The 26,475-nt window shown below is 37.6% G+C and overlaps 1 protein-coding gene across 1 annotated transcript; it reads right to left on the minus strand.

The window, feature by feature from the left end:
* Positions 1–531: 531 nt before the first annotated feature.
* GDI2 (GDP dissociation inhibitor 2) lies at positions 532–16,072 on the minus strand. The gene is made up of 5 exons (XM_024732320.1): positions 15,939–16,072; positions 11,958–12,057; positions 6,634–6,768; positions 958–1,156; positions 532–695 (listed from the first exon to the last, which is right to left on the minus strand). Exons 1-5 carry the CDS (start codon positions 16,023–16,025, stop codon positions 560–562), a joined length of 657 nt encoding a protein of 218 aa, XP_024588088.1. The 5' UTR covers positions 16,026–16,072; the 3' UTR covers positions 532–559.
* Positions 16,073–26,475: the final 10,403 nt, after the last annotated feature.

Genomic DNA, 26,475 nt, shown 5'->3' on the forward strand with positions numbered 1-26,475 from the left:
AAGCCCGCGCGCCTGGAGCCCATGCTCCGCAACAAGAGAAGCCACCGCAATGAGAAGCCCGTGCACCACAACGAAGAGCAGCCCCCGCTCACCACAACTAGAGAAAGCCTGCGCACAGCAACAAAGACCCAACACAGCCAAAAATAAATAAATAATTTTTTTAAGTAAGCACATATTATTCCTTTTATGTAATAAAACTTCAAAAACAGGCAAAAGTGCTCTATGATGATAGGAATCACAAATGTAGCTGTTACAGTGCAAGGGTGGTGGTGATTATGAGGGGATACAAGGGAACTTCTGGAGTAAGGAAAATGTTCTACATCTAGATTGGAGTTTGGGTTACAAAGGTCTATATATATATGTCCAACTCATTTTTGTTTTAACCACAGATCTGTGGTTTCACTGTATATAAATTTTACTTCAATAAAAACAAAAGGCACCTCACCACTCACAGACAAATCTTGTCTCATTATTCACAACCACAACCATATCATAAACTACCGTTCAAGACGAGGTTCAGGATCAGTGAGGTTTTAGCACAAAGATTAAACATGGGCTCTCACCGTGCAAATCCTTGTGGCAGTTCTCCAAGGCCGTAGAGTGGATAAAGGTATGGGCTTTTGCCATATCTTGCCAAAGACTCACTGTAAAGTTTAATCCTATTAATGGTTTCACAACATGGTTGATCTAAATAGCTAGACAAAAGGAAATGACCATTAGAAAAGGGCTTTGGTTTGCATGCTTATATTCAATTTAAAATCTTTTTCTGAATGGATTTTAATTCAACATCTCCATATTTTATTTAAAAGGCTCTAACTCTAATGTGCAGTCAGAACTTCTTCTTTAGTAGTATAGTAGAGCTATATATTTGTTTTGTTAGAATTTCCACTCTGCAGAATTGGGAAATTCAGTGAAGAATTCCAAGAAAAATGTAAATCTAAAAACCAAAAAACTTACTCATCAGTTCTGTAAAGTGCCAGGGCATGACCAGTAAAATCTATAACATCTTGGCCCAGGTCAAATTTCTTATACACCTCTCGCATTGCCGTCTTCTTAGGATCAATGCCCTCAAAAGTTCTAGGATCACTCTCATCAAAGTTGGCAACATACACCAGGAATTTTCTGAATCGACGTTTTTCAAACAGCCCCATTAGGCCTAAAAAATAATTTTTCAAAAAGCACACACTCACAATAGGACACTGAGGAAAAGAAAATGTGAAAATAAAGTTTAAATATTTTATGTTATCTGAGGCTCTTCTAAGGCAATGTGCAATTTAAAATATGGGAGTTTGGACATTGCTTTAAAATAAACAACTGTCATAATTACAATAGATCAGCTATTAAGCCTTCAATTTTACACTACAATTACAAGTAATTATAACCAGTAATTAATTAAATGCAATATGTATAATTATACCTCTTATTAGGTACAAGATAAATAAGACTTTGAAAAACTATTATTCATGAAGGCATCTATCTGAATGTTTTTTTGAGAACTCTGATCTGTACTCCAGCAACTGCCTAAAATTCTCAATGCACTTCATTCTTTTTTTCTTTTTCTGTATGCTAAGATACACTCTGGTATTTAACAGAAAAGCAGCTTAGATACCAAGAACAATCTCTGACCTCAAAGAAATTTAGATGCTGATTATGCTGCCAGTCACTTTAATGAAGTCCTAGATAAGCAGTTCACTGCTTTTTACACTAAAAAGTAGATCAGGAGAAAGCTATGAACTACCACCTAAGAAACCCTCAGTTCTTCCTACTACTCAGGATCCCTACTACCGTAGATAGCTGGCAGAAAGACAAGGTCAAAGGAAAAGAAAAATTTCTGGTTCCATCTCCTTCTTCCCTTTTCTTAAACCATACGGCTACTTTAAAAACAACTATAGCTTTAAAAATAAATGCTTAACCATTTCTTTTATATCTGTTGACAGCTGAATATTTTGATAATTTAAACATTATTTCCCCCAAGACTATAGCTGAAATCAATAAAACTGAAAATTAAAAGGATCATGAGGCTATTCATGACAGCTGACTACATTTAACTTTTTAAATTAATATTTACAACCTAGCTTTAAAAAAATGGACAGACTGCATACACAGTAAAAGCATAAGGCTAAAAAGGAATATTCTATTACCACACAGCCCCCTACTTAAGACACAAGTGTAGTTTCAGGGGAAGGTGTAAAACAGCCAAAGGAAACACGAGTCACCACTGCAACGCACTTACAACTTGGGGGTCAATCTGGCGGACACTGCCTGTTGGAACCTAAAGCTCTTACCAACAGTTTATTGTTGAGTTATCGCATAACTTCTCTTAAAATAAAAATGAAAATGTGTATTCTTAAATTCCCCACTCTTTCCCTCTTTTCATCTCCCTCCCTCCTCCAAGCCTTGAGCCTGACAGGGACACTCTCCCAGCACAGTGGACTCCTGTCTCCCAGCACAGAGGAGATGCTCTAAGCTGCTCCTCCATCCCTTTATGTCGGAACCAGATACCAGTTCAATTACCAACATGTGAGAGACCCGGTGCTCATTCTGAAAAAGTCCTAATTTAACGAATTCAAATATTATTTCCTACCACGTAATTTTTATAACAGCTACTTCTATATGACGATGCCTTCCCTGGTCACCCTATTTAAACTAGTAGCCCCACCCTCACTCCCTCCTTTCATCTCCATATCCATCTGATACGTTTTTATATCAGATTATATCACCATCTGAAATGCTTCTCCTTATTTATCTATAGCCAGTCTCCCACTAATGGAAGCTCCAAAAGGGAAAGCATTTTTGTTTACTTTTTTCCTTCTGTTGCACCCTCCCTACCCCCAAACCTAGAAGGGTACCTGGCATATAGCAAGTGCTCAATAAATATTCAATCCATATAATTAACATCTGATGGGACTGAATATAAAAGAAGTTGACTTATTCATATACTGGACATACAATATATAAATAAAATACTCAAATTATATGATAAAAGGACTAGAAAAAATCTTTTTCACAATTAGTCGAGGTGTACCTTCACTCATTTCAAATGGTTTTACTTTTCCTTCATTCACTTGCACACTGAGGGTTATTTACCAAAAAAGACACTTATGTCAAGACTTTTAAAACAGAATAAAGCTACAAAATCCAGAGCAGTTTCAATAAGAGAACAGAAAAAAGCGTTCCAATTAACTAACAGGCATAAGATTTGACAAGTGAATTAAAAAATAGGAAAATCAGAGTAGAATTAACGTCACAAGAAAAGCACTAAAACATGGCACACAACATGTCATTCCAACAGTGGACCTAAACAGCCTCACCCCAGTTCACAGCTGGGCTTTGCAGCAGGCACACGAACTCCTGACAGCCACAAGCCCTGAGATGTCAAAGGTGCTCCTGACAAACAGATGCCTCACCGCGGTCAGAGTGAGAACAAACAAGCAAGCTAAAGATTCAACCGAGGATACAAGATTTTGCTGGGCACGTTTCAAAGGTATTCATGAAAATGTCTCAAACTTCTCTGAACATAGTATCTGTGTTCAACATTACTCTAGAGGCCAAATATACTTCTCATTTATTTGACTAAAATAACATGTGACCAATGAACAAATATTTATTGGAACCTTGAGGTTTTAGCTGGCATCATGACCTACCACAAGAACCAACAGTATATACAGCTCCTAAAAAAGCCAATGTAAACTTAGGCTACATTAATAGAAATATATTGTCCTAGGAAAGTAAAAGTCCCAAGGACACTGAGTGGGCAGACAACACTTGGAGTATCAGGTCTGGTCTGGCTCTAATTCTATTATATAAGATAATCTTGGCAAATCAGAGAATTTCCAAAGAAAAGTGGCCAAGGGACCTAGACGGCATATCATATGAGAAACAACCACAGGAACTGGAAATATGTAGCACGGAGAAAAAAGGAATTCCAGTGTACGTGACAGTTGTTAAAATATCTGAGAAGCTACATTTATATACTAGATAGTTCAGCGGTTAAGAGTGTGGGGTTCTTGAGTCTGACAAATCTGGCTTCAAACTAGTTTTACTAGTCATGAACTATGCTACTTTGGGCTCTTTCACACCTGTATACCTCGGTGTTCCCATCTGTCAATATAGATAATAGCACCACGTCTCAGAGGGTTGTAGTGAAGGACTATATAAAATAAACTTCGACTATACACATAAAATAATTAGTATATAAATGCCTGCACATAATGTTAAAAAATGTTAGCTATTATTAAAAGCATAAAATAATTCTTTTTATTTATCTTTCTCTTGAAATTCCCACCCTCTATACTTTTCCTACCCCATTCATTCATTCTGCCTAGAATTGTCTTGCCTGCCATTCCAACTTCAAAATCCTATTAATATAAAAATAGTTGCTGATAAGGTAGTGATTGGTAAAAATTCATGAAACTGTATACTAAAATAGGTAAATCCTAGTGTATGTAAATTAAACCTCAATAAATCTAACCTTAAGAAATACATACATTAATATATTTGCTTATTTTTGCAAAAAGAAACATAAGGAGGGTAAATCAGAAATAAGTAAAAATGACCACCTATCAGGGTGCAAAGAATGGAGTGGCAAAGATAAGACTCTAAATATATCTTTTAATATAATTTTGACTTTCAAGTCATGTAAATGTTTTACATATTTGAAAATATTAAATCAAAAACAGAAACATAAAACTGTTAAGTCCTTCAATTTTTATTAAATGAAGTGGTTGAAGCTATTAATATAGATAAGAGCTCAAAGAGAGAATAAAAATTTTAAATTAAAAAACCACAAACTTTGTTCAAAAGAGTTCTACTCAAACTGCTGAACTCTTATTTCTATGAAAACACTTTATTTAAATTAGATGCACTGTCACTGAAAAGACTTTAAATGATTTCTAACCCATGATCACACCATGGACTCCCCTCCATTCATTCAGAAGCCATCCCTTCCCTTACCCAACTGTCACTCCCAACCTGGCTGCAATCATTAGTGCTATTTTTTACTTTCTGGCTTTAGTGGTTTTCAACGTTTTATGCCCAATATTTTCTCCCCTAATAGCAAGAAGTAAATAAATGGAATTAGAAAAACTGCCAAAATAACTTAAACTAGGTTTTTGTTTTTTTTGTTTTTTTGCGGTACGCGGGCCTCTCACTGTTGTGGCCTCTCCCGTTGCGGAGCACAGGCTCCGGACGCGCAGGCTCAGTGGCCATGGCTCACGGGCCCAGCCGTTCCGCAGCATGTGGGATCTTCCCGGACCGGGGCACGAACCTGTGTCCTCTGCATCGGCAGGCGGACTCTCAACCACTGCGCCACCAGGGAAGCCCTTAAACTAGGTTTTTAGGTGAGAAATTTTTTTTTTTTTTTTTTGGCTGCATTGGGTCTTCACTGTTGTGCACGGGCTTTCTCTAGTTATGGCGAGCGGGGGCTACTCTTCGTTGTGGTGAGTGGGCTTCTCATTGAGGTGGCTTCTCTTGCTGCAGAGCACAGGCTCTAGGTGTGTGGGCTTCAGTAGTTGTGGCTCATGGGCTTCAGTAGTTGTGGCTCATGGGCTCTAGAGCGCAGGCTCAGTAGCTGTGGTGCATGGGCTTAGTTGCTCCGCGGCCTGTGGGATCTTCCCGGACCAGGGCTCGAATCCGTGTCCCCTGCATTGGCAGGCAGATTCTTAACCACTGTACCACCAGGGACAACCCCTAGGTGAGAAATCTTTTCCAATCTTAATGCCAAAATAATTACTGGAGAATTTACTGACACTCTTCCTATTCTCCCAATGCAAACCTTTCCCTCCTCTGAACTCCTACAGCACCTACAAAACTTATCTACCCTTTAGTTATACAAATTTATCCTTCCTTAAACTGCTCTGCATGGCAACAAAAACACCTTAAAGGATGGAAGGTCTTTTCTCGGGGTGTTTGCTATTTAAAAGACTCAGAATAAAAAATGTTAAGCAGAAATCTTTGATGAGCCAGTAGAGGAAATAATTTGGGGCAGAAAACAAAATCACTCCATATTCACTGGGAATACCTAGAAACAGAGATGGTGGATAATGACACCAGCACCACTTAGAGGATGAGTTCCACCAGAACAGCATGTTGGATAGAGTAGCAAAGGAGGTCAGCGTAGATGGGTGATGAAGTACACGGACTGTGCAGCAATCCCACCAGGGTTTCAATGCCATCCTGCCACTCATTACCTATGTGATTTTGGGCCTGAGTTTCCTCATCTATAAAATGGAAACCCTACCTCACAAAGGGCTTCACAAGTCAAGTAAGAAAGCAAATGTGAAGTGTCTCTCACAGAGCCTAGCACAGGAAACAGTCCAAGAGACAGTGACTCTCACGAATTATTAATCTGAAAAGAGTATCCTAGACCTAGGAAGGCTCAGCTTCACCAGCAACAGGCTCCATGAGATAAAACCTCTCCAGGCTTCAGAAGGGCAGGAATTTCTGAACATCTTGTTTACTGAAGTACTCTCAACTGCCTACAACAGTGTCTGGCACATAACAGACACCCAATAAATCTTTGTTGACTGGATGAATGGATGGATGACTAATGCAGGGGACCTTAAATGTTATCTCTAAGATCCCTTTATGTTATAAAATCTTAATATTCTGAGAAAATAAAATAGAATTACTTACTAGATGCCAGGGCTTCTGCTTCAGTGGAAGGAACCTTGTAGATTTTTCCTCCCTTATAAACAAAGCTCCCTTCAGTCACTTTGAAATCCAGATAGCGAGTGACCTCTGTAAAAAGCAGCATCTTAACCAGCTGACCTGTAAGAGTCACATAATTCAAACTGTTACTTAAATCTTACTACTTTTAAAAATCAGCAGAAATAAAAGTACATTTACTAACACTAATGGCTTTCCAATTTTTTCTTAACACCATCCAGTAACTCCTAGAAAAGTCTCCAAAGCCATATTTTAAATAGGACAATCAGAATGCAGATTGCTTAGCATATTTAGACTTTTTTTAAATGTTACAACTTCAAGGTTAATAACTTCAACATGCTTTTGTAAAAGTTATACAATAATTATTAGAAGTATGAGGTTTAGAATTATAGTACAACTGCAGATGGGTTTGGGTTTCTTTAAAGTTCCTACTGTATTTTAAAGAGAGACAGCTCACAGGCAAAATTTTCCAGGAATTTGTGCTTTTCAGTTTCTAAGTCAATTTATATTTATTAAAATGAATACTAGTTTTGGGTCAAGAAAAAGCTAGGATAAACCAAAGAAATTCTGGTATACTAAAAATTGTAAACTTCTTTGAGAAACCAAATAAAATTATTTTAAAGCTCATTTGAAAGGATAAACATACAAGGACATTCAAAAAAGATTCCTTTTGAGAACAAGAAATAGAGTAATGAGGAGACCTTTATGCAGCCAAATGTTTCAGTATACTGTACATTAACTAGTCCATAAATCAGTGAAAAACAGAGACCCATGTAAAAGAATTTAATATATGATGAAAGTTTTCTAATCAAAGTGGAAAAGATAAATGATGTTGAGGAACAACTGATTAGCCATTTTGAAGAAATAAATTTCTATCTCTACTTCTCAAACAACAAGGTAATAAAATAAATTTATTCATGTTAAGACAGATGAACCTTGGGAGATTGGGATTGACAGAAACACACTACTATATATAAAATAGATAACTAATAAGGACCTACTCTATAGCACAGGGAACTCTACTCAATACTCTGTAATGGCCTGTATGGGAAAAGCATCTAAAAAAGTGATATATGTGTATTTATAACTAATTCACTTTGCTGTACACCTGAAACTAACACAACATTGTAAATCTACTCCAATAAAATTTTTTTAAAAAATAAAATAAAATTGTTACATATTTTCATAGTTCTATGAAGGAATAAGATAGATGCTGACATAAAAACACAAAACAAAATAGATGAACTTATTTATACAGTGAAAAAATGAAACCATAATACCATTAAAAGCAGATATTAGTATTTTTATAAACTTGAGGTAGAGAGAAAAATTTTAAACATACTTCCAAATCAAAACCAATAAAAGAAAGCTCAACCAATGACTGTGTGAAAAATAAAAGCTTTTGTACAGAAAAAATAAAACAAGAGTTATATATAATGCCAATCACAAACTGGAAAAGATATTTTCAACATACTTCAAAAGGGCACTTAACAGCTGTTATAATAAGCTCTTTTAAGTAAATACGGAAAAACACAAAACATCAATAGAAAAATGTGCAAAGCGAAAGGCTGGCCAGTTCATTAAAGAACATGAAAGCTGGGCTTCCCTGGTGGCGCAGTGGTTGAGAGTCCGCCTGCCGATGCAAGTGACACGGGTTCGTGCCCCAGTCTGGGAAGATCCCACATTGCCGCGGAGCGGCTAGGCTTGTGAGCCATGGCTGCTGAGCCTGCCCGTCTGGAGCCTGTGCTCCGCAACGGGAGAGGCCACAACAGTGAGAGGCCCGCGTACAGCAAAAAAAAAAAACAAAAAAACAAAAAAACAAAAAAAAACCATGAAAGCCAGTAACTCTAGAAATCATTTCACCCTCTAGTAAGTAGACATATTTTTAAAATCCACTATTTTGTCTTCTAGTATGACAAAATCACAAAAACTAAAATGAATAATATCTGGGAGTGGTAAAGGTACTGGGAAAGGGGCAGCTTCCGTCTACTGGTGAAGTAAAATTTGGCAATATAAAGGAAAAAGCCTTAAAAAATTACTGCCTTTAGGGACTTCCCTGGAGGCACAGTGGATAAGACTCCGTGCTCCCAAGGCAGGGTGCCCGGGTTCGATCCCTGGTGAGGGAACTAGATCCCACACGCATGCTGCAACTAAGAGTTCACATGCCACAACTAAGGAGCTCATGAATGAAACTAAGGAGCCCACCTGCCACAACTAACACCCGACACAACCAAATAAATAAATAAATATTTTTAAAGAAAGAAAGAAAATTACTGCCTTTATCCCCATACTACACTTCCAGGAGTATACAATGAGATTTATTATCCTCTCCAGCCCCTGGTTCCATCCCTCCCTCTCTCTTTTAAATGTTCACAGTATACTGACTGAAAAACATGTTAACTGGGAAGAGGTGGGGGGGAAACTGGCAGGTGATACACCAGAATATTAACCATGATTCTAAACAATAAGATTCTGGTTATGAAAATTTTATTTCCTTTCTGCTTATCTGTGTTTTCTAATTTTAATTAAATAATTTTATTATTTATATAATAAAAACTTTGTGTTTACAATTAACCTCAAGATAATTCAGTTATTTAACTTCAAATTTCAGAGAAAATTCCAATAGGATCTTTCCACTGAACATATTCCCAAATTACAGAACACAAATTCAAAAAAGGGGGAAAGGGTGGTACATACTTTATTTCATGGGACATAAAATAGACTTATACTTACAATTTAGTTTTTCAACGTCATCTCAGAAAAAGATGCTAAAAATCACAAGATGCAATTTAAAGATACTCCTCTAACTAAAAATATGAGAAAAAGAGTATATTTTAAATTTCTAGTTTGTGTTAAGGATTAGTTTGTTAGTTTGCCTAGCGAAAAAAAATTTCAAAAAATTCAACAGCTAAAATTATAATGTTCTAAAATAATATACCCATTAAACCAGGAACTAAGAAAATACCGTGATGCGTTTTAAAAACAAAAATCTAATGAACATCCATTACTTATTCTATGCCAAGACCTTTGAAAGGGTTATTTAACAACTCCCTCAATCCTCAGAACCACCCTATCACATTACTATTATTATCATCTCCATTTTACAGATAAGGAAATGAAGCTCAGACAGGTTTTGTAGGTGGTCTGGGGTCGCCCAGGTAAAGACATTTTGTTAAGTTCTCTCACCGTATGTCACCTTTTTCTGACATTAAAAAGCCTGCAATGGACTGTTAAGGCAGTGCTTCTCTAACATCATTCTGCTTAGGAATGGCCCGGGGCTCTTATTAAAATACAAATTTTGCTTGGGTAGTTGTAGGTAACGCCCAAGATTCTGCATTTCCAACCAGCTCCAAGTGCCCCTTAGTCCATTAACTGAAGTTTGCAAAGTCTTAAGGCATTACTTTCCTCCATTTTCTCGCCTCTTCCACCTCCTTCTCTCTGCCTTGGCCTTATTTCCTTTTCTACTCCCTGCCTTCATATACCTTTAAAAAATTTCCTAACAGAAATGACCCACAAGTATGAACCAGTAATATTAGTGATTCTCAAAAGGATGTACAGAAATAAATCCACTCAGCTGTCTTAAAGTTTCATGTATATTGAACAGTGTCAGATCATTCAGACTTCACTGAGCTCTCTGGTGTTACCTAGGGACTTCACATTATTTTTAAAGCACACAAAAGACCTCCCCCCACAAAAAAAAAGAAAAGAAAAAGCCCACTAGAGCATACTGAATCCAGTTTCTTCTTACTCTTCGTGTTCTGTGAGGCAAAGTGAATCATCAGATGATCTCCAAGTACCCCCAGTGCATGAGCCCTCTGTTCTGTGATATGAACCCTGCTGAAAGCCATGGTCGCCGACCAGGAGGGTGGATCCACTCTACCACTGCAGTGTTCCTTGGGGCCACCTAAGGCCGTATTTATGACTTCATAGCTGCCATTTCTGCTGCATTACAGTGAGATGTGTCCATGTTTCTATTGATGAGTGAACTTCAAGAAGATCTTCTGACTGGCGTACATTTGAGAGCAGCCACAAAGACGTTATTAGTATTTATTTACCAAAAGTTACGAGTTGAGATTGGAATTCTGCACACACCAAAATTATTGCCTTTGTAGGAATTTTTCTTTTAATATAACTTGATTATGATAATTATTTGAAAAAAGTCACACTTTTTATACTACTGCAATGCCATTAACACATTATGCAATCATTTGTTTTCAGTTCCCTTTTATTCCTTGTCAGGTGCCCCAGCTGTTCCATGGGAGTTGATGAACAGAAGACACTGTCCTGGGAAATGTCTGTTCCACCCAGTTCCATGTGTAGTGAGGAAAGTGTACACAGTGTGTGGATCAGTTCCTTAACTGAGTTAAGGGACCTACCTGGAATGTGAGCATTTATGTCTCTCACTGTTCACTCACTCACATTTACTTGCTTACCGCCCCCCATCCCCTGCCCGCCCACCTGCCTGTCCTTTTCTCTCTATCTAGCCTAGCATGTTACAGACCAGTTTGCAAACTCATTTCCTACTGAGGCCAGGCAGGTAATAGAAATGAGCAAGGTGGACTGGGCTTAAGGGAAGGTAGGAAGTGGTGGAAGCTGAGGGGAACCTGAGAGCTCAGGAGGCCTTATCTAAGGGAGGCAGCTGCCAGTGAGTCCTTATCTTCCAGCATTTAAAGGGGACCTAGGTTGTTAAGAGAGTGGATCCTAAGAAATCTCATCACAAGAAAAAAAAAACATTTTTTTCTTTTTCTTTTTTGTATCTATATGAGATGACGGATTTTCACTAAATTTACTACGGTAATCTTCACAATATATGTAAGTCAGATCATTATGCTGTATACCTTAAACTTATATAGTGCTGTATGTCAATTATATCTCAATAAAACGGAAGGAAAAAAGAAAAAAAATGAGAAAAAACTAATATGAAAAAATAATTGTGAAAGCTTACAAACTAGAAAAAAACATTAATATGGCTGTTTCTGAAGGCCCAGTTACCTAAGATTGTCACCAAAGTATCAAGAGGAAAGTCTGTTACAAATGCTTACGATTCTGATATTATGCCACAGCATAATTTTGTTTCTCCAAAACCAATTACTAAGAAGTCACCCCCTCTTCCCTCCATTCTTAACTTACCAACTCTAGATGCCTCTAATGGGCCCTATTACTCACCATACCGTTGCCATTCAACAGAATCCACTTCCACATACCCGGAGTAGCACTCTCTGTCAACAGTTACTTTCTATTTTCAAATTGGATTCAATGTACTATCATAAATTTAAGTTGGAATTCTTTACCATTTGCCATAAGGAACTTGGGAATTAAGTCAACATTCCAGTCTCTTCCTCTCCCCATTGATGCTGGTGGTGCTCCAGGTATTTTAAATCTTTTGTATAACTAAAACCAAAACAAAAAACAACCATAATGTAACAAAATTTAACTTTCATTGCACAACTATTTTTTGATGAAGTGATTTTGGTATAACTAAATACCACCAACATGAGGTAAAGTACAAGTGCATTTCATTTTTAATCAGAACGTTTAACACTATTCCAATACATGTGTAAATTAAATATATTACTCAACTCATGAATGCCAAAATAAATATTGCAGAGGTGGTGTGTATTTGCTTTTAACTAGCAGAAATACAAAACAAACTATTTGTTATGATGTACCAGTTTTGCAGAAACATCCCTTACTATTTGTAGAAATCATTTAAATTCATTCTCTATTAAATAAAAGGCTAACAAAGGCTTAATTTTGCTTCTGTGGTTACATAGGGAGTTAAAAATAAATTTTGGATTATTCAAATCAGAAAAGACAATTAAAATTAGTTCCAGTTAATTTATAATTTACATGAGAGTTTGAGGCTCTAAAAGCAGCTTGCAGCTTAAAATTTAATATTCATTCAAACTCATGAATTCTATTGCTAAGATGGAACAGAACAAGCAAAGGTGGTATATATTCACTCAATAAAAACCCCCAAGTTCTTGAGTATATTAAAAAAGAGTACACAACCCAGTCAAAAAATGGGCAAAAGATCTAAACAGACATTTCTACACAGACATATATATGGCCAAAAACACATGAAAGAATGCTCAACATCACTAATTATTAGAGAAATGCAAATCACCTCACACCAGTAAGAATGGCCATCATCAAAAAGTCTACAAACAATAAATGCTGGAGAGGGTGCGGAGAAAAGGGAACCCTCCTACACTGTTGGTGGGAATGTAAATTGGTGTAGCCACTATGGAGAACAGCATGGAGCTTCCTTAAAAACCTAAAAAGAGAGCTACCATATAATCCAGCAATCCCACTCCTGGGCATATATGTGAAGAAAACCATAATTCAAAAAGACACATGCACCCCAATGTTCATTGCAGCACTATTTACAATAGCCAAGACATAGAAGCAACCTAAATGTCCATCAGCAGAGGAATGGATAAAGAAGATATGGTACATATATACAATGGAATATTATTCAGCCATAAAATAGAATGGAGTAATGCCATTTGCAGCAACATGGGTGGACCTAGAGATTATCATACTAAGTGAAGTAAGTCAGTAGAGGAAGACAAATACCATATGATATCACTTACACGTGGAATCTAAATAAAAAATGATACAAATGAACTTATTCAAAACACAGAAACAGACTCAGATTTCAAAAACAAACTTATGGTTAACAAAGGAGAAACACGCAAGGGATGGATAATCTAGGAGTTTGTGATTAACATACACACACCACTATATATAAAATAGATAATCAACAAGGACCTACTATATAGCACAGGGAACTCTACTCAGTATTCTATAATAAGCTATATGGGAAAAGAATCTGAAAAAGAATGGATATATGTATATATATAACTAAATCACTTAGCTATACACCTGAAACTAACAACATTATAAATCAACTATACTCCAATATAAAATAAAAATTAAATCAAAAAAAAAAAGGGGGCTTCTCTGGTGGCACAGGGGTTGAGAGTCCGCCTGCCGATGCAGGGGACATGGGTTCGTGCCCCGGTCCGGGAAGATCCCACATGCCGCAGAGCAGCTGGGCCCATGAGCCATGGCCGCTGAGCCTGCGCGTCTGGAGCCTGCGCTCCGCAACGGGAGAGGCCACAACAGTGAGAGGCCCGCGTACCGCAAAAAAAAAAAAAAAAGAAACAGGACAGCTTGCTCATCTTACTTAACACTAGCTAATAAATATACTAGGTGAAGAAGGAATGATGCCAGCACATCGCTCCACAGATGATTTACAATGGAGAGGTCAGTGGTCATCACCTCAATCAGATCAAATTGAGCATCATGAACAGTGATGCTGATGCAGGCACTGTGCCTCCTTATGGGATGCAGTATGAAGTGCCCAACAATACCTTCTTATAAACTGGCCTAGACTTGCCAAAAGAAAAGAGGTGGCGAGACTTTTGTAGATTAAGAGAATAAAGGGAAACAACACAAAAGGCAATGCTTAAACTAGTTTAAAATAAAAAGAAAACAAACCACTCCTACACAGCAATATATAACATTCTTGGGTTCAATGGGGGATTTGAATATAGTCTGGATATTATTGTTACTTTTCTTAAGTGTGATAATGATATTATGATTATGTTGGAGAATGTTGTTCTTCACAGATGAATGCTGAAATATTTAGGTCAAGTATCATGTCTATTACTTTCAATGGTTCAAAACCAATAACACAAACAGACATGAAGCAAAAAAATATTCCACTGGTATTATTCTTTCAACTTCCCTATATGCCTGAATATAGAGAAAAAACCTTTTTGATATAAACATTAAGTTTATTTCATCAAAGTCACTATTTTAAAAGTAACTGACAATATCTATATATCTCCTATAAAGCACAGTACAGCTCAGATTCATACACGTGGATGGCGAACAAACCCCACACAGAGAAATAAATATACTTAGTAAAACACACTTTGGAAATGCTTCATGTGCTCATTTTCTAAAGAAGCAGGAAGCACAGAGTACAGCAAAAGGAACTAAGCTTTGACATGGAAACACCTAAATATCCATCAACAGAGGGATGGATAAAGAAGATGTGGTACATATATACAATGCAATACTACTCAGAAAAATAAAAAATAAAAAAAAAAAAAAAGAAAGGAAGAAATACCATATGATATCACTTATATGTGGTATCTAAAATATGACACAAATGAATCTATCTACAAAACAGAAACTGACTCACAGACACAGAGAACAGACTTGTGGTTGCCAAGGGGGAGGAAAGCTGGAGGATAGATGGAGTGCGACTTTGGGATTAGAAGATACAAACTAGAGCAGACAAACAATAAGGTACTGTATGGCACAGGGAACTGTATTCAATATCCTGTGAAAAACCATAATGGAAAATAATATGAAAAAGAATATATATAGGGGGGCTTCCCTGGTGGCACAGTGGTTAAGAATCCACTTGCCAATGCAGGAAACACGGGTTCAAGACCTGGTCTGGGAAGATCCCACATGCCGCAGAGCAACTAAGCCCGCGTGCCACAACCACGGAGCCTGGGCTCCAGAGCCCGCGTGCCACAACTACTGAAGCCTGTGCACCTAGAGCCCGTGCTCGGCAACAAGAGAAGCCACCACAATGAGAAACCTATGCTCCACAACGAAGAGTAGCCCCTGCTCACCACGACTAGAGAAAGCCTGCATGCACCAACAAAGACCCAATGCAGCCAAAAATAAATGTAAATAAAATAAAATTTAAAAAAGAATATATATATGTGTAACTGAATCACTCTGCTGTACAGCAGAAATTAACATAACATTGTAAATCAACTGTACTTCAATAAAATAAATTAAAAGAAAAAGGAACTAAGCTTTGGAATCATATAACCTGGGTTATCAGCCCGTCTCTGTGATCTTAAGCCCACAGAAACTATTTTGCAATCTAAAAAAATGGGGATAAAATCTCTTTGAGTGACTGGGAAGATAACTAAGACCATGTAGAAAGCACTGGCACTGTGCCTGGCGTATGTTAGGTCTTCATCAACAGGTACCCTCCATGCAGCCTGTCAAGTCTACACTCTATTAACTTCAAGAGGGAACAGATAACTGCTCCAGATGGCAACAAAGGTCACAATTTAAATATCTACAAGCCCCAAACTAGGAGCTCCTGAAAATTATGATGTTACAGATAATCTATTTAATAAAACAAAATTAAAACCATCTATAAAAAAGTAGAGATTCACAAGTAAAAGACTCAAAGTACAAAAGGGACATTAATTTATTTTAATACTTACATCTTCCAGCGGTGTTATAGATGCACTCTCTCCTCCATAATATGGGTTTCTATCCATGTGAAGAACTTTCTTTCCGTTCACTGACATTATACCTGACAGGATACATTCCTACAGGGAAAGCGTAAGTATCTTCAAAGGAAGGAAAATGCTACTGCATGTTTCAAACAGATAATTTTTACAAGCCTGTCATTAAACATTCTTTTAGTAATTAATACTTATGTATATGCAATATTTGATGTAATTTTTAAAGACAAAGCCCTAAAGCAACCAGGGTTCAAAGTGTGTTCTGAGTCCCAAGGTTTAAACTATTTTCATAATAACACTAAGACATCATTTTTTCCCACTGTGTTATACTTGCACTGACAGCAGAAGATCAATGGTGGATAAAGCAAATTAAGGCGTTGGCTCTAGCTGCACTAGTCATTATATTCTTCACCACAAGGCACTCATGGTTTAAAAAAACAAGGCCACTTTCACTTAAGACTATCCTTGATGAAGCATTAAAAATCACCTCTGTTAACAACACCCTTGAACACCCATCTTTTAAATATCCCGTGTAGCAAAACAGGAAGTTCACATAAAGCAATTCTAGCTCAAGGAAAGCCTTTTGTGCGACTGATTTGTAAGCTGACCTAGCTACTTTTTTCATGGATCATCATTTTTTTTTAATATACTTATTTTTATTTATTTATTTTTGGCTGCACTGGGTCTTTGTTGCTGCGCGTGGGCTTCTCATTGTGGTGGCTTCTCTTGTTGCGGAGCACAGGCTCTAGGCATGCGGGCTTAAGTAGTTGTGGCACGGGGGCTCAGTAGTTGTAGCTCATGGGCTTAGTTGCTCTGCAGCATGTGGGATCTTCCCGGACCAGGGCTTGAATCCGTGTCCCCTGCATTGGCAGGCGGATTCTTAACCACTGTGCCACCAGGGAAGCCCCATGGATCATCATTTTTAAGTAGAAAAATAACTGACTAACTATGATTACTCAGACTTAGGATTTTGGCAGACATTTTCTCAAAAATGAATGTCAAGGAAAATAACCAACAGTATTTATGGCCAAAAATAAAAAGTCAAAATTCTGAATGAGGGACTTCCCTGGTGGCGCAATGGTTAAGAATCCGCCTGCCAATGCAGAGGACACGGGTTCGATTCCTGGTCCGGGAAGATCCCACATGCCACGGAGCAACTAAGCCCATGTGCCACAACTACTGAGCCTGTGCTCTACAGCCCACGAGCCGCAACTACTGAGCCCATGTGCCACTACCACTGAAGCCCACACACCTAGAGCCCATGCTCTGCAACAAGAGAAGCCACTGCAATGAGAAGCCAATGCAAGCAAGAGTAGCCCCTGCTCGCCACAACTAGAGAAGGCCCACGCGCAGCAATGAAGACCCAACACAGCCAAATATTAAAAATAAATAAATAAAATGTATTGAAAAAAATATTTGAATGAAAATCAGAATTTTGGAAAACTTATATCCACTACCATGGCTACATCAGATCCCCAATACTTAAAGGACTTTTCAGACATCAGTGATATTAACAAATATGAGCTTTTGACATGGCGTAACAAAATGTGTCAGCAATTCAGAAGACCTGCATTACTAAGTAAAACAGTACTTTCCCAAGTGACCAATGAATGATGTTACAAAATCATACAGGAGGTTAAAAGAGAAATTCAAAGTGCAAGCTAGATTAACGGATTTTAATGTAACGGAATAAGAAATGTTCACTGATGTGGTTTCAAATTTCCTATTGCAATTAATCTTTAAAAATACCCTGCCACTTGTGTTTAGGTGTAAATTATAAAAGGATACGCACAACAATCTGAAAGGCTATTAAAATACTCCTCCTTTTTCCAACTACACATCTGTCTAAAGCCTGAGTTTCTTCATATACTTCAGCTATGACAAAAATTATGAAAGACTGAACACCAAAGCAGATAAGAATCGGCTATCTTTTAAACTAGATATTAAAGAGATGTGCAGAAAATGTAAAACAACCATACTCTTCTCATAAATTTTTTTGTTTTGGAAAACACAGTTATACTTCAAAAAACTGTTATTCATGTTAACATGTAATGAGTTTATCACCATTATCTTTAAGTGAATAAAAAACATTTTTTAATTTCTCAGCATTGATTTCTAATAGGATAAATACTGACAGATACTCTTACAAGCAAAAGCTCTTCAGGGACCTCAATTTTTAAGAGTGTAAATAGATCCTGAGACCAAGAATTTGAGAACTAGAGCCCTAAATGAAGCATCCAGGATAACCATTAATCAACTGACAATCAACAGAGGATTATAAACCATCACTCTCAGTAAAAAGGTAAACAAAGCGTGAATATACTAAGACATACCAAATCAAGATGGGGTGGGAGAGCAGTCAAGAAAGTCAATCCAATTAATGGATTAATGAGAAGAAACACAGAGATGGGATATTCATTCACCCAAAACCCTTATACCAGAGTTTAGGTGATAAGAGCTTTATTTTTTTTAATGACAAAGGAAATTCTCTGTAACTTTATAAATCCTAGTGCTTCTCAAATTTATCAAAGACTCCAGACAACAGAGAACAAGCTCATCCCCCTAGAAGCCTGACTCTGAAATCTTTATTTTCAAAAATTCATACACATCTCAAATTCTCCTCCATAATGTACTATTCATTTTAATATTTTTAAAATATTTTAAATTAGTTACTATCAGGTTCAAATTTTACTCCAAGAGGGTGCATCATTTCTTATTTAGATCAAGAAACATTATGAGCACTCCAGGCCACCTCCAGCCATAACCACTCCTCAGCCCACAGCCACGCTCGTGACTTTTAAGAGCAAAGATTTGTTCTACCTGTTTTTGAACTCTGAATAAATAGAATCTTGTAGTATACACTTCTTATATACACCTTTTAGTCAACATATGTTTACAAGATTCATCCATGTTTTGTTTGCAATAGAAATTTTCTTACTCTTACTGCTATACGGCAGGGGTCTCTAAAGTACAGGAGCCAAATCCAGCTTGCAGGCTATATTTGTAAATAAAGTTTTTCCAGTAAACACCCATGCCCATTCATTTACATGTTGGCTGTTTTCACTGTACCACAGTGGAACTGTAGCTGTGACAAAGACCAAGTGGCCTGAAAAAGCTGTGGACTTTTACAGGTTTGCCTAGCCCTACCAACAGTGGATCTCAAAGAGAGCTCCTGATTTGGTATCACCTTGTGAACTTGTTAGAAATGTAAATTCTAAGCAGATTCTGAAACTTTACTTTGCATCCACATCACCGGGACAGCTTGCTAAACCTGAACGCAGGGCCCCACCCCCAGAGCTTCTGAGTCAGCAGGTCTGCGGTGGAGCCTGAGAATCTGCATTTCTCACCAGTTCCCAGGTGAGAATACTGCTGATCCAGGACCAGTTTCAAGAACCACTAGTAAAGCAGTGCTGCTCAAACCTTATTAAACACCTGGGGGAACTGTAGATTTTGATTCAGCGTATCTGGGGTGAGGGGTGTAACTGTCTGCATCTCTAGTAAAAGTTCTCAGGTGTTGCAGAAGTAGTTGATCTATGGACCACACTGCGGGTAACAAAGCCATAGGAGTCTTTTGAATGAATACTCCGCACAGATATTCCACAACTTATTTATCCATTCTGTTACAGGTGGACATTGGGATCGTTTCCAGTTTGGGGCTGTTACAAATAATGCTCTATAAACATTCTCAATGTGTCTTTTATGTATGCACTTGTTGGATAGACATCAAGGAGAGTACAGATACTGCCAAACAGCTTTCCAAAATGGTTGTACCAATTTCATAAGCTGTGTCAGCAGTATATGAAAGTTCCTGTTGTTTCAAAACCTTGCCCAACATTTTGTTCTGGCCTTTTAATTTTAGTCATTCTAGTTAGGATGTGGTTTAATTTACATTTCCTGACAAATAATGAGGCTGAGCACTTTTTCACTTTATCAGTTTACTGATAATTGTAGTATCTTCTTTTGATAAGTGCCTATTCATATTATTTGCCCATTTTTAAAGTGGGCTTTCTTTTTTTTTTTACTACTATACAAAAATTCCTTATATATTCTAGATATTTAAAAGTGCTTTATTGGTTATATATATATTGAAAATATCTTCATCCATTCCACAGCTTGACTTTTAACTTTCTTAATGAGGTCTTGATAAACAGAACTGAAAGTATTTTAACTGTAAAAATTAACTCCAATATTATCAAAAGCAAATCACTTGCTTAAAAAAAAAATCTAAAGAAGCACTAACATATGATTCAATATATTATATGAAAGTAGAATAATATTTACAATCTCAAAAACAGATTATGACATAAACAAAGGAAAACCAAATAGTCACATTTCCAGTTGACAAAAGTAGACTTCACGGTTCAACTTTTGGAAGCAAAATCACAGCAAGCAACTTTGAGTGTTGCACAGCTTCTATATATAACTTTTCATACTTCACTGCAAATAAGCATGACCCACTCACTGGACCATGGCTCCAAAGCAAGCACTGAAGGCTGAGGCCTAATAAAGGACCCAGGAATATAAAGATTCAGCAGTCCAAAGAGCTGATACTAACTACCTTTAAAGGCATCACTTGGAGCAAATATATTAAAAGCTAATTAATAATTTGCAGGTTCACTGGTTCTTCTAAACTCATCTATAAAAGATTGCTTTTACAATGCCAAGAGAATACATAGAAGCACAAATGTAATACTTTTAAATTTTACTTTACAACATGGGATGAAGTCATTAATTCACTGATAAAACCAATCACATCTGAGTATAGGGTATATATTAATGATCCCAAAATTTTAGTATCTTCCCAAATTAACAACTCAAAATTAAAATCTACTACTATCTGGTGAATACAGAATAAAAAGCAAAGCACATCAAAGTCAGAGAAAATACTCTAAGTGAATTTCCTTTTTTCACACTAGACAACCTGGACCATCCATCATCTATGTCAAGAATACTGATAACTTTTACCAGGAAACATATATGAATGAATATTAACGAACACATTAGTTTTAAAACTAACAGATGAGAGTGCTCCACACTTAATTTCAAGCTCACCCACAACTGACCTGAACAGGATAAGAATATACAGACTCAAAACCAAAATAACTAAAACTGTAAAACCATCTTCAGAATCCAAGTTTTTTTGGTGTTTTGTTTGCTATTATGCCTTATTTATTTTTTATTTTTAGGGCTTAGAGCATATTAGGTGCTCAGCATGAATAAGTGAATGCATGCATGCATGCATGAATGATGCACACAGGATGCCTGGCAATCTCAGGTGGGTCTTTCATCCAAACTGAGCTCAGGCCCAGAATCCAAGTTAAGATAATGGCATCTGCCACCCAACTGGCACTTCATGTTGGCCTACATAAAGAGGTAACCAGCTTAAACTAAATGTTTGAAGTTCAGCTGCAGCAAAATTCTAGTCTGTGCAGATGTGTGGGTGCGGTGATGGTCAGGAAAGACCAAACCAGTGATACCGAGGCTCACTTCCCTTCAGCACCTACACACAGAGCTAGGTTTGCAATAATCAGAGTAACTAACTCAAACGGACAGCACCTAAGCACACTAGGCGAAGTACCTCTTACGTAGTGAAGCAGCCTGTATGGTGTTCCCATATATGAACTGTGACGAACCTAAACACAATTGCGAAGGCCACTGGTACTAAATAGTATCCCAGTATCCTGGAAAAGTTAATGCCCACCCCCCTTCCTACTTAGAGGGCAACTCAGGCTTGGAAGAGAATAGAACCAGAGTACGTTAATATTCTGATGTAAAAAAAAAAATTCTGATGTAACTTCCAAGTGATCAAACTAAACACTATTAACACTCTAAATCCTCCTGCATTTTAAAGTTCTGGAGTGATTAAAAAAAAAAAAAAGAAACAGAAAGTAAATGCACACAAAAATGTGATCAGGAAAACAAGGTACCTAATAAGTCATCTTAAAGAAAAGTGTCTTTATACTTATCTAGAAAATGTATTAACTAGAAAACTTTTAAATCATTTAATCTCAGTGGTATACGTCTTACAGCAACAATAAAAGTGGAAGTTAGTTTTCAGCAGAATAAGTGTTTCTTTAAATGTCTCTGTCCCTCTAATGCATCTCATTAAAAGCTGTCAAGGATAACTTTTCTTGAAATTTGGCTCTAATTAGATCATTCCTGATCAAAACCCTCTCTCCTTGGCCTAGAAGATAAAATTCAAACTTCTTAACCTACTATCTTCAGCATCCTTGGTGATATACCTTCTTTCCAACACTGTTTCCATTACACCTCTTCATACCTTCTGTTTCACACAAAATAAACTCCCTATCCCCTAAATATATATCCTTTTCTTAATACTGACTTACACTGCTCTCTCTGCCTAGAAAATCATTCCTCCTCATGTTCAAAACTTACCAATATTTTTTTAAACTTTTTCAGTTTTATTGAGATATAACTGACATACAGCACAGTAAAGACTTAAGGTGTACAGCATGATGATTTGATTTACAAACAACATGAAATGATTACCATAGGTTTAGTTAACATCCATCATCTCACATAGATACAACATTAAAGAAATGGAAAAAATACACTTTTCCTTGTGATTTACGCTCTTAACTTTCATTCATAACATACAACAGTGTTCATTATCTTTATCATGTTGTACATTACATCCCTAGTACTTACAGCTTAAGTTTGTTCCTTTTGATTACCTTCATCTAATACCCCCTTCCCCCTACCCTGCTTATCAATTATTTTTAAAAGCCAACTTCAATAACTCCTTCTTTATGCAGGTTTTTCTGATTCCCCTATCTGAATTCCCACATGTGTGAATTCCCTTATGGCACTTAGTACTTTCTCATATTAACTCATATGATAGTTACCCCCACATGAGAAGAAGCTACTCACAGACAGGTGTGTTTGCCTTTTTATTGCCCATAATCGAGCACAACAGTCACAGGTAACTGAAATTGAGTAGGCCATTACTCCAGTAAGTCTTTAATCAGGTGCTGTGAGAGGGGACATAAAGGTAACTGCAGGGTATCATGTATGCGAGCCAAACGTTTACCTAGCGGTCTTCACAACCAAATGTCTCACTACTACCTCGAAATGCTGAAATATGTCTGATTTTACTTCTATTCTACTGGACCAGTATGCTTAAGGCTGATTTAAAATACAAACTGCCTACATAGTATTTATACCTTCCAAAAATAAGACATTTGAACACATTGGTCCTATGATCACTACTGCAGGGGACAGAAAGTTGTTTGTCCATAGAACTCAAATAGCAATGGCAAGGATTTTCAAGGAGTAAATATAAAAGGCAATTCAAGATTTTTAAATCCGGTACAAAAACTCCTCTTTGAAGTCACAAAATTTTAATAAAGAGAAAGGAGGAAAAGTATGGCTGGGATATAAAACAATGTTTTAAACAAATACTGCTGAGAATAATCTGGTTAGATATCACTAAAGTGTCCTTTTCGATTCAAAACTCCTTACGAAAATTACCATGTAGCACAAAACAAAACAAAATACTGCTGGGAAGCACAAGCAGCTGTGGCGCTAGTTACCCTTATTTTATTATTTATTACTATTTCTAAGAAGACTCATGAACTTATTGCCAAGCCCAAAGTCAATCAGAAACAGCAAATTAAGTGGTCAGAGGCTGTCGACAGTCACCAGCCTAACCAAAGTAAGCAAAGAGGAAAAAATGAAAAGTAGACGGTAGAACTAACTCCCAAAGCTGAGCAGTCTAAGAGGACTTAGTTAAGGAGGCCAAAGTTCCTACAAAGCTCCCTAGGTCTCAATGGCTTCATTATGTTATAGCATAACAGTAATTAATCCTCCTGATGTGAAATCTTTGTTATCAGTACATTAACTATGTTCCTTAGTCTGTTAAAGAAGTTGTGATACCATTTGAAAGGTTTTTCTCTAAAAGTTATGGTTGTTTAAAGGGATAGCCCTCAATTCCTTAAAGAACTCAATTATATGAAATATTCCATTTCTCCTAGACAGAATGAAGATTTTGCTCTAGTTTACACTAAATTGCTTTATGCCTTCTTTATCAAAGTTACTATCAATATTTGTGCACTATTATTTTAGATGTAACAATCGATACAAAACAGTGACAACATTAGGCAACAGAGAACCCCAACACTTCCTTACACTTTATATTAAAAGTAACAAGTTAATCACACTAAAAAATGCACTGACACACAGGCATCATGCAGTATTTGGTACCCACAACTGATAGCACACACCTGTTTTTAGGTTCTTAAATCTCAGGCACTAAATATTTATAAATCAAAATTTAAGAAAAGTAAATGGTATGTTCACACCAATTACTCAGTTAATTATAATTTGAGGCTTTTTAACTTTGGTGATCTCTTCATTTAAGTAATCAAAGTCCCTGTATCACTAAAAATGAGGGTATAAGATTTTATCACTATCAAAATCATCCCGGGGGGCTTCCCTGGTGGCGCAGTGGTTGAGAGTCCGCCTGCCAATGCAGCGGACACGGGTTCGTGCCAGCCCCGCCACAACTAGAGAAAACCGGCGTGCAGCAACGAAGACCCAATGCAGCCAAAAATAAATAAGATAATAAATGACAGCAGAAATTTATCTGATTGCTAGTTAAGTATGCATCTATCATTCACCAAAACGGTAACAATTGATCCAAATGAAAATTTAAATAAGGTGCATTATCTTAACTTGGTTGTTATGCAATAAGACTGTGCCCTCTTTGAGACAAAGTGATACTTCTGAATTAGGCATATAGAAACCTGCATGAGAAAGGATTTGCACTTATTTGTCCGTGTTTAACTGCCCTAATCAAGAGCAAATCTGAAAGACCAGCAATAACCGTAGAAAAACAGTGGAACTAACTAGCTCTTACAATATGCTGGCAACAACAGTGCCCATTCCAGTGGGCAAAATCCACCACAAACTAATAAGTTCAGCTCAGAATCCCAATTAAGCACTTAGAAAATGAAAAAAAAAACACCCTGCAGTGGGTAGGCTATTCATTAAGGCATCTAACAGTCTTCCAACTCACCATCAAAAAAGAAATTCAACCCAATACCTCACATTCAAAATGACTAAATAGCTTTCTAGGTAAGCAATCTCATCTATTCGGTACTATTTCCTAGCCAGTCCCATTTATTTTCTGGACTGTTGAAACATAATGAAGCATTCAGAAATGAGTATTATCGAACAATCACCATAAATCACCATAAATAGAAAAATGACATGCCAGAAAAGTGCCATTCTAGTTCCCAACAATCTTTTCCTAAAAAACTGGCCAAATGCAAGTTTGACAGTTTTCTCTTGTCCAGAGAAATCTAAAATAGTTACTTTGGAGTGTTAGCTGAAAAAAATGTTAATTCCATCTTCAGAGATTACAATGCATTTCAACAAATTTGTAGTGGTTTACATTAAATGACTCTGGACTTTGAGATCAGTTTATATGGGATACACAAGATCAAAATCAGTATTCATCTTTTAAAACAAAGCAGTCCAATGTCAGAATTTCAAATTTCCAAAAAACTTTTCATAACGGAAATGGTCCTCTCTTCAAATGGAATTCTTTTGCAAGATGAATAGTCTTCATTTTCTTTTAAAAGCACAAAAAGAAGTAAAACATCTGCCTGTATTATTTGCAGAATACTATCTAAAGTTCTCTAAGCAGACAGCCAGGAAAATAAATTTACCATGGTATTACGCACACCATGCAGTAATAGAGAACCTGGCCTCTAGCACCCCATCACCAACCTCTTTCTCAGGGGAAAGCCTCCAGAAGAGACAATGTAGGCAAGGACAGACCACACAAAAGGAAAAGATGGCAAAGGCCAGGTGAGAATGGACTAGACAAATTTTGAGAAAACTCATTTCCATTCTACAGTTGCTCAAGTGGGATGGGAGGGTGGTTAAAAGGAAAGGATAATGCTTCTCACCTGGAGTGGGGGAGAAGGATAAGAAATCTAATTTTCTCCAAAAATGTAAGTTCATTGAACTTAATTACCTACCAAACAGTGATTATCCAGTGACTCGTCACCGACACTGACTAGTAGTAGAGGCTGAAGTCTAAGTAGGAAATGCCACTGTGATTGGCCTCCACCCTCCCCCACTCCGCCGGCTGCTTTTCTGTTTCCCATCGCGAGAGGCCATCAACCCGTAAGGGAGACGCATCAATACACCAATCCGGGCTTTTCCGGCCTCTGCTGCAGCAGAGCGGGCTCTCGTTTCCCACCTACTCTTACTCGGCCATCACGACCCGCCCAGGCACCTGCCGGACGGGGCTTTCCATCCCCCGGTGTCTCCTCCCCGTCCCGATGCGCCGCCCGGCCCGCAGGCCCCGCCGCAGGCCCGACCCGCCTCCGCTCCAGAGCGCGGCCCGAGACCGCGGCGGAAACCGGCCCCACCCGGAGACCCTCGGAGGAGACCCTCGGAGGCGAGGCGCGGCGCGGCCCGCGGGGATGGGGAAAAGGGGGCTGAGCAGGGCGTGCGGCCGGCCCCCTCCCGACCCTGGACT

This window comes from Neophocaena asiaeorientalis, unplaced genomic scaffold, assembly GCF_003031525.2.
Source record: "Neophocaena asiaeorientalis asiaeorientalis breed wild unplaced genomic scaffold, Neophocaena_asiaeorientalis_V1.1 scaffold176, whole genome shotgun sequence".
Taxonomy (NCBI): Eukaryota; Metazoa; Chordata; class Mammalia; order Artiodactyla; family Phocoenidae; genus Neophocaena; species Neophocaena asiaeorientalis.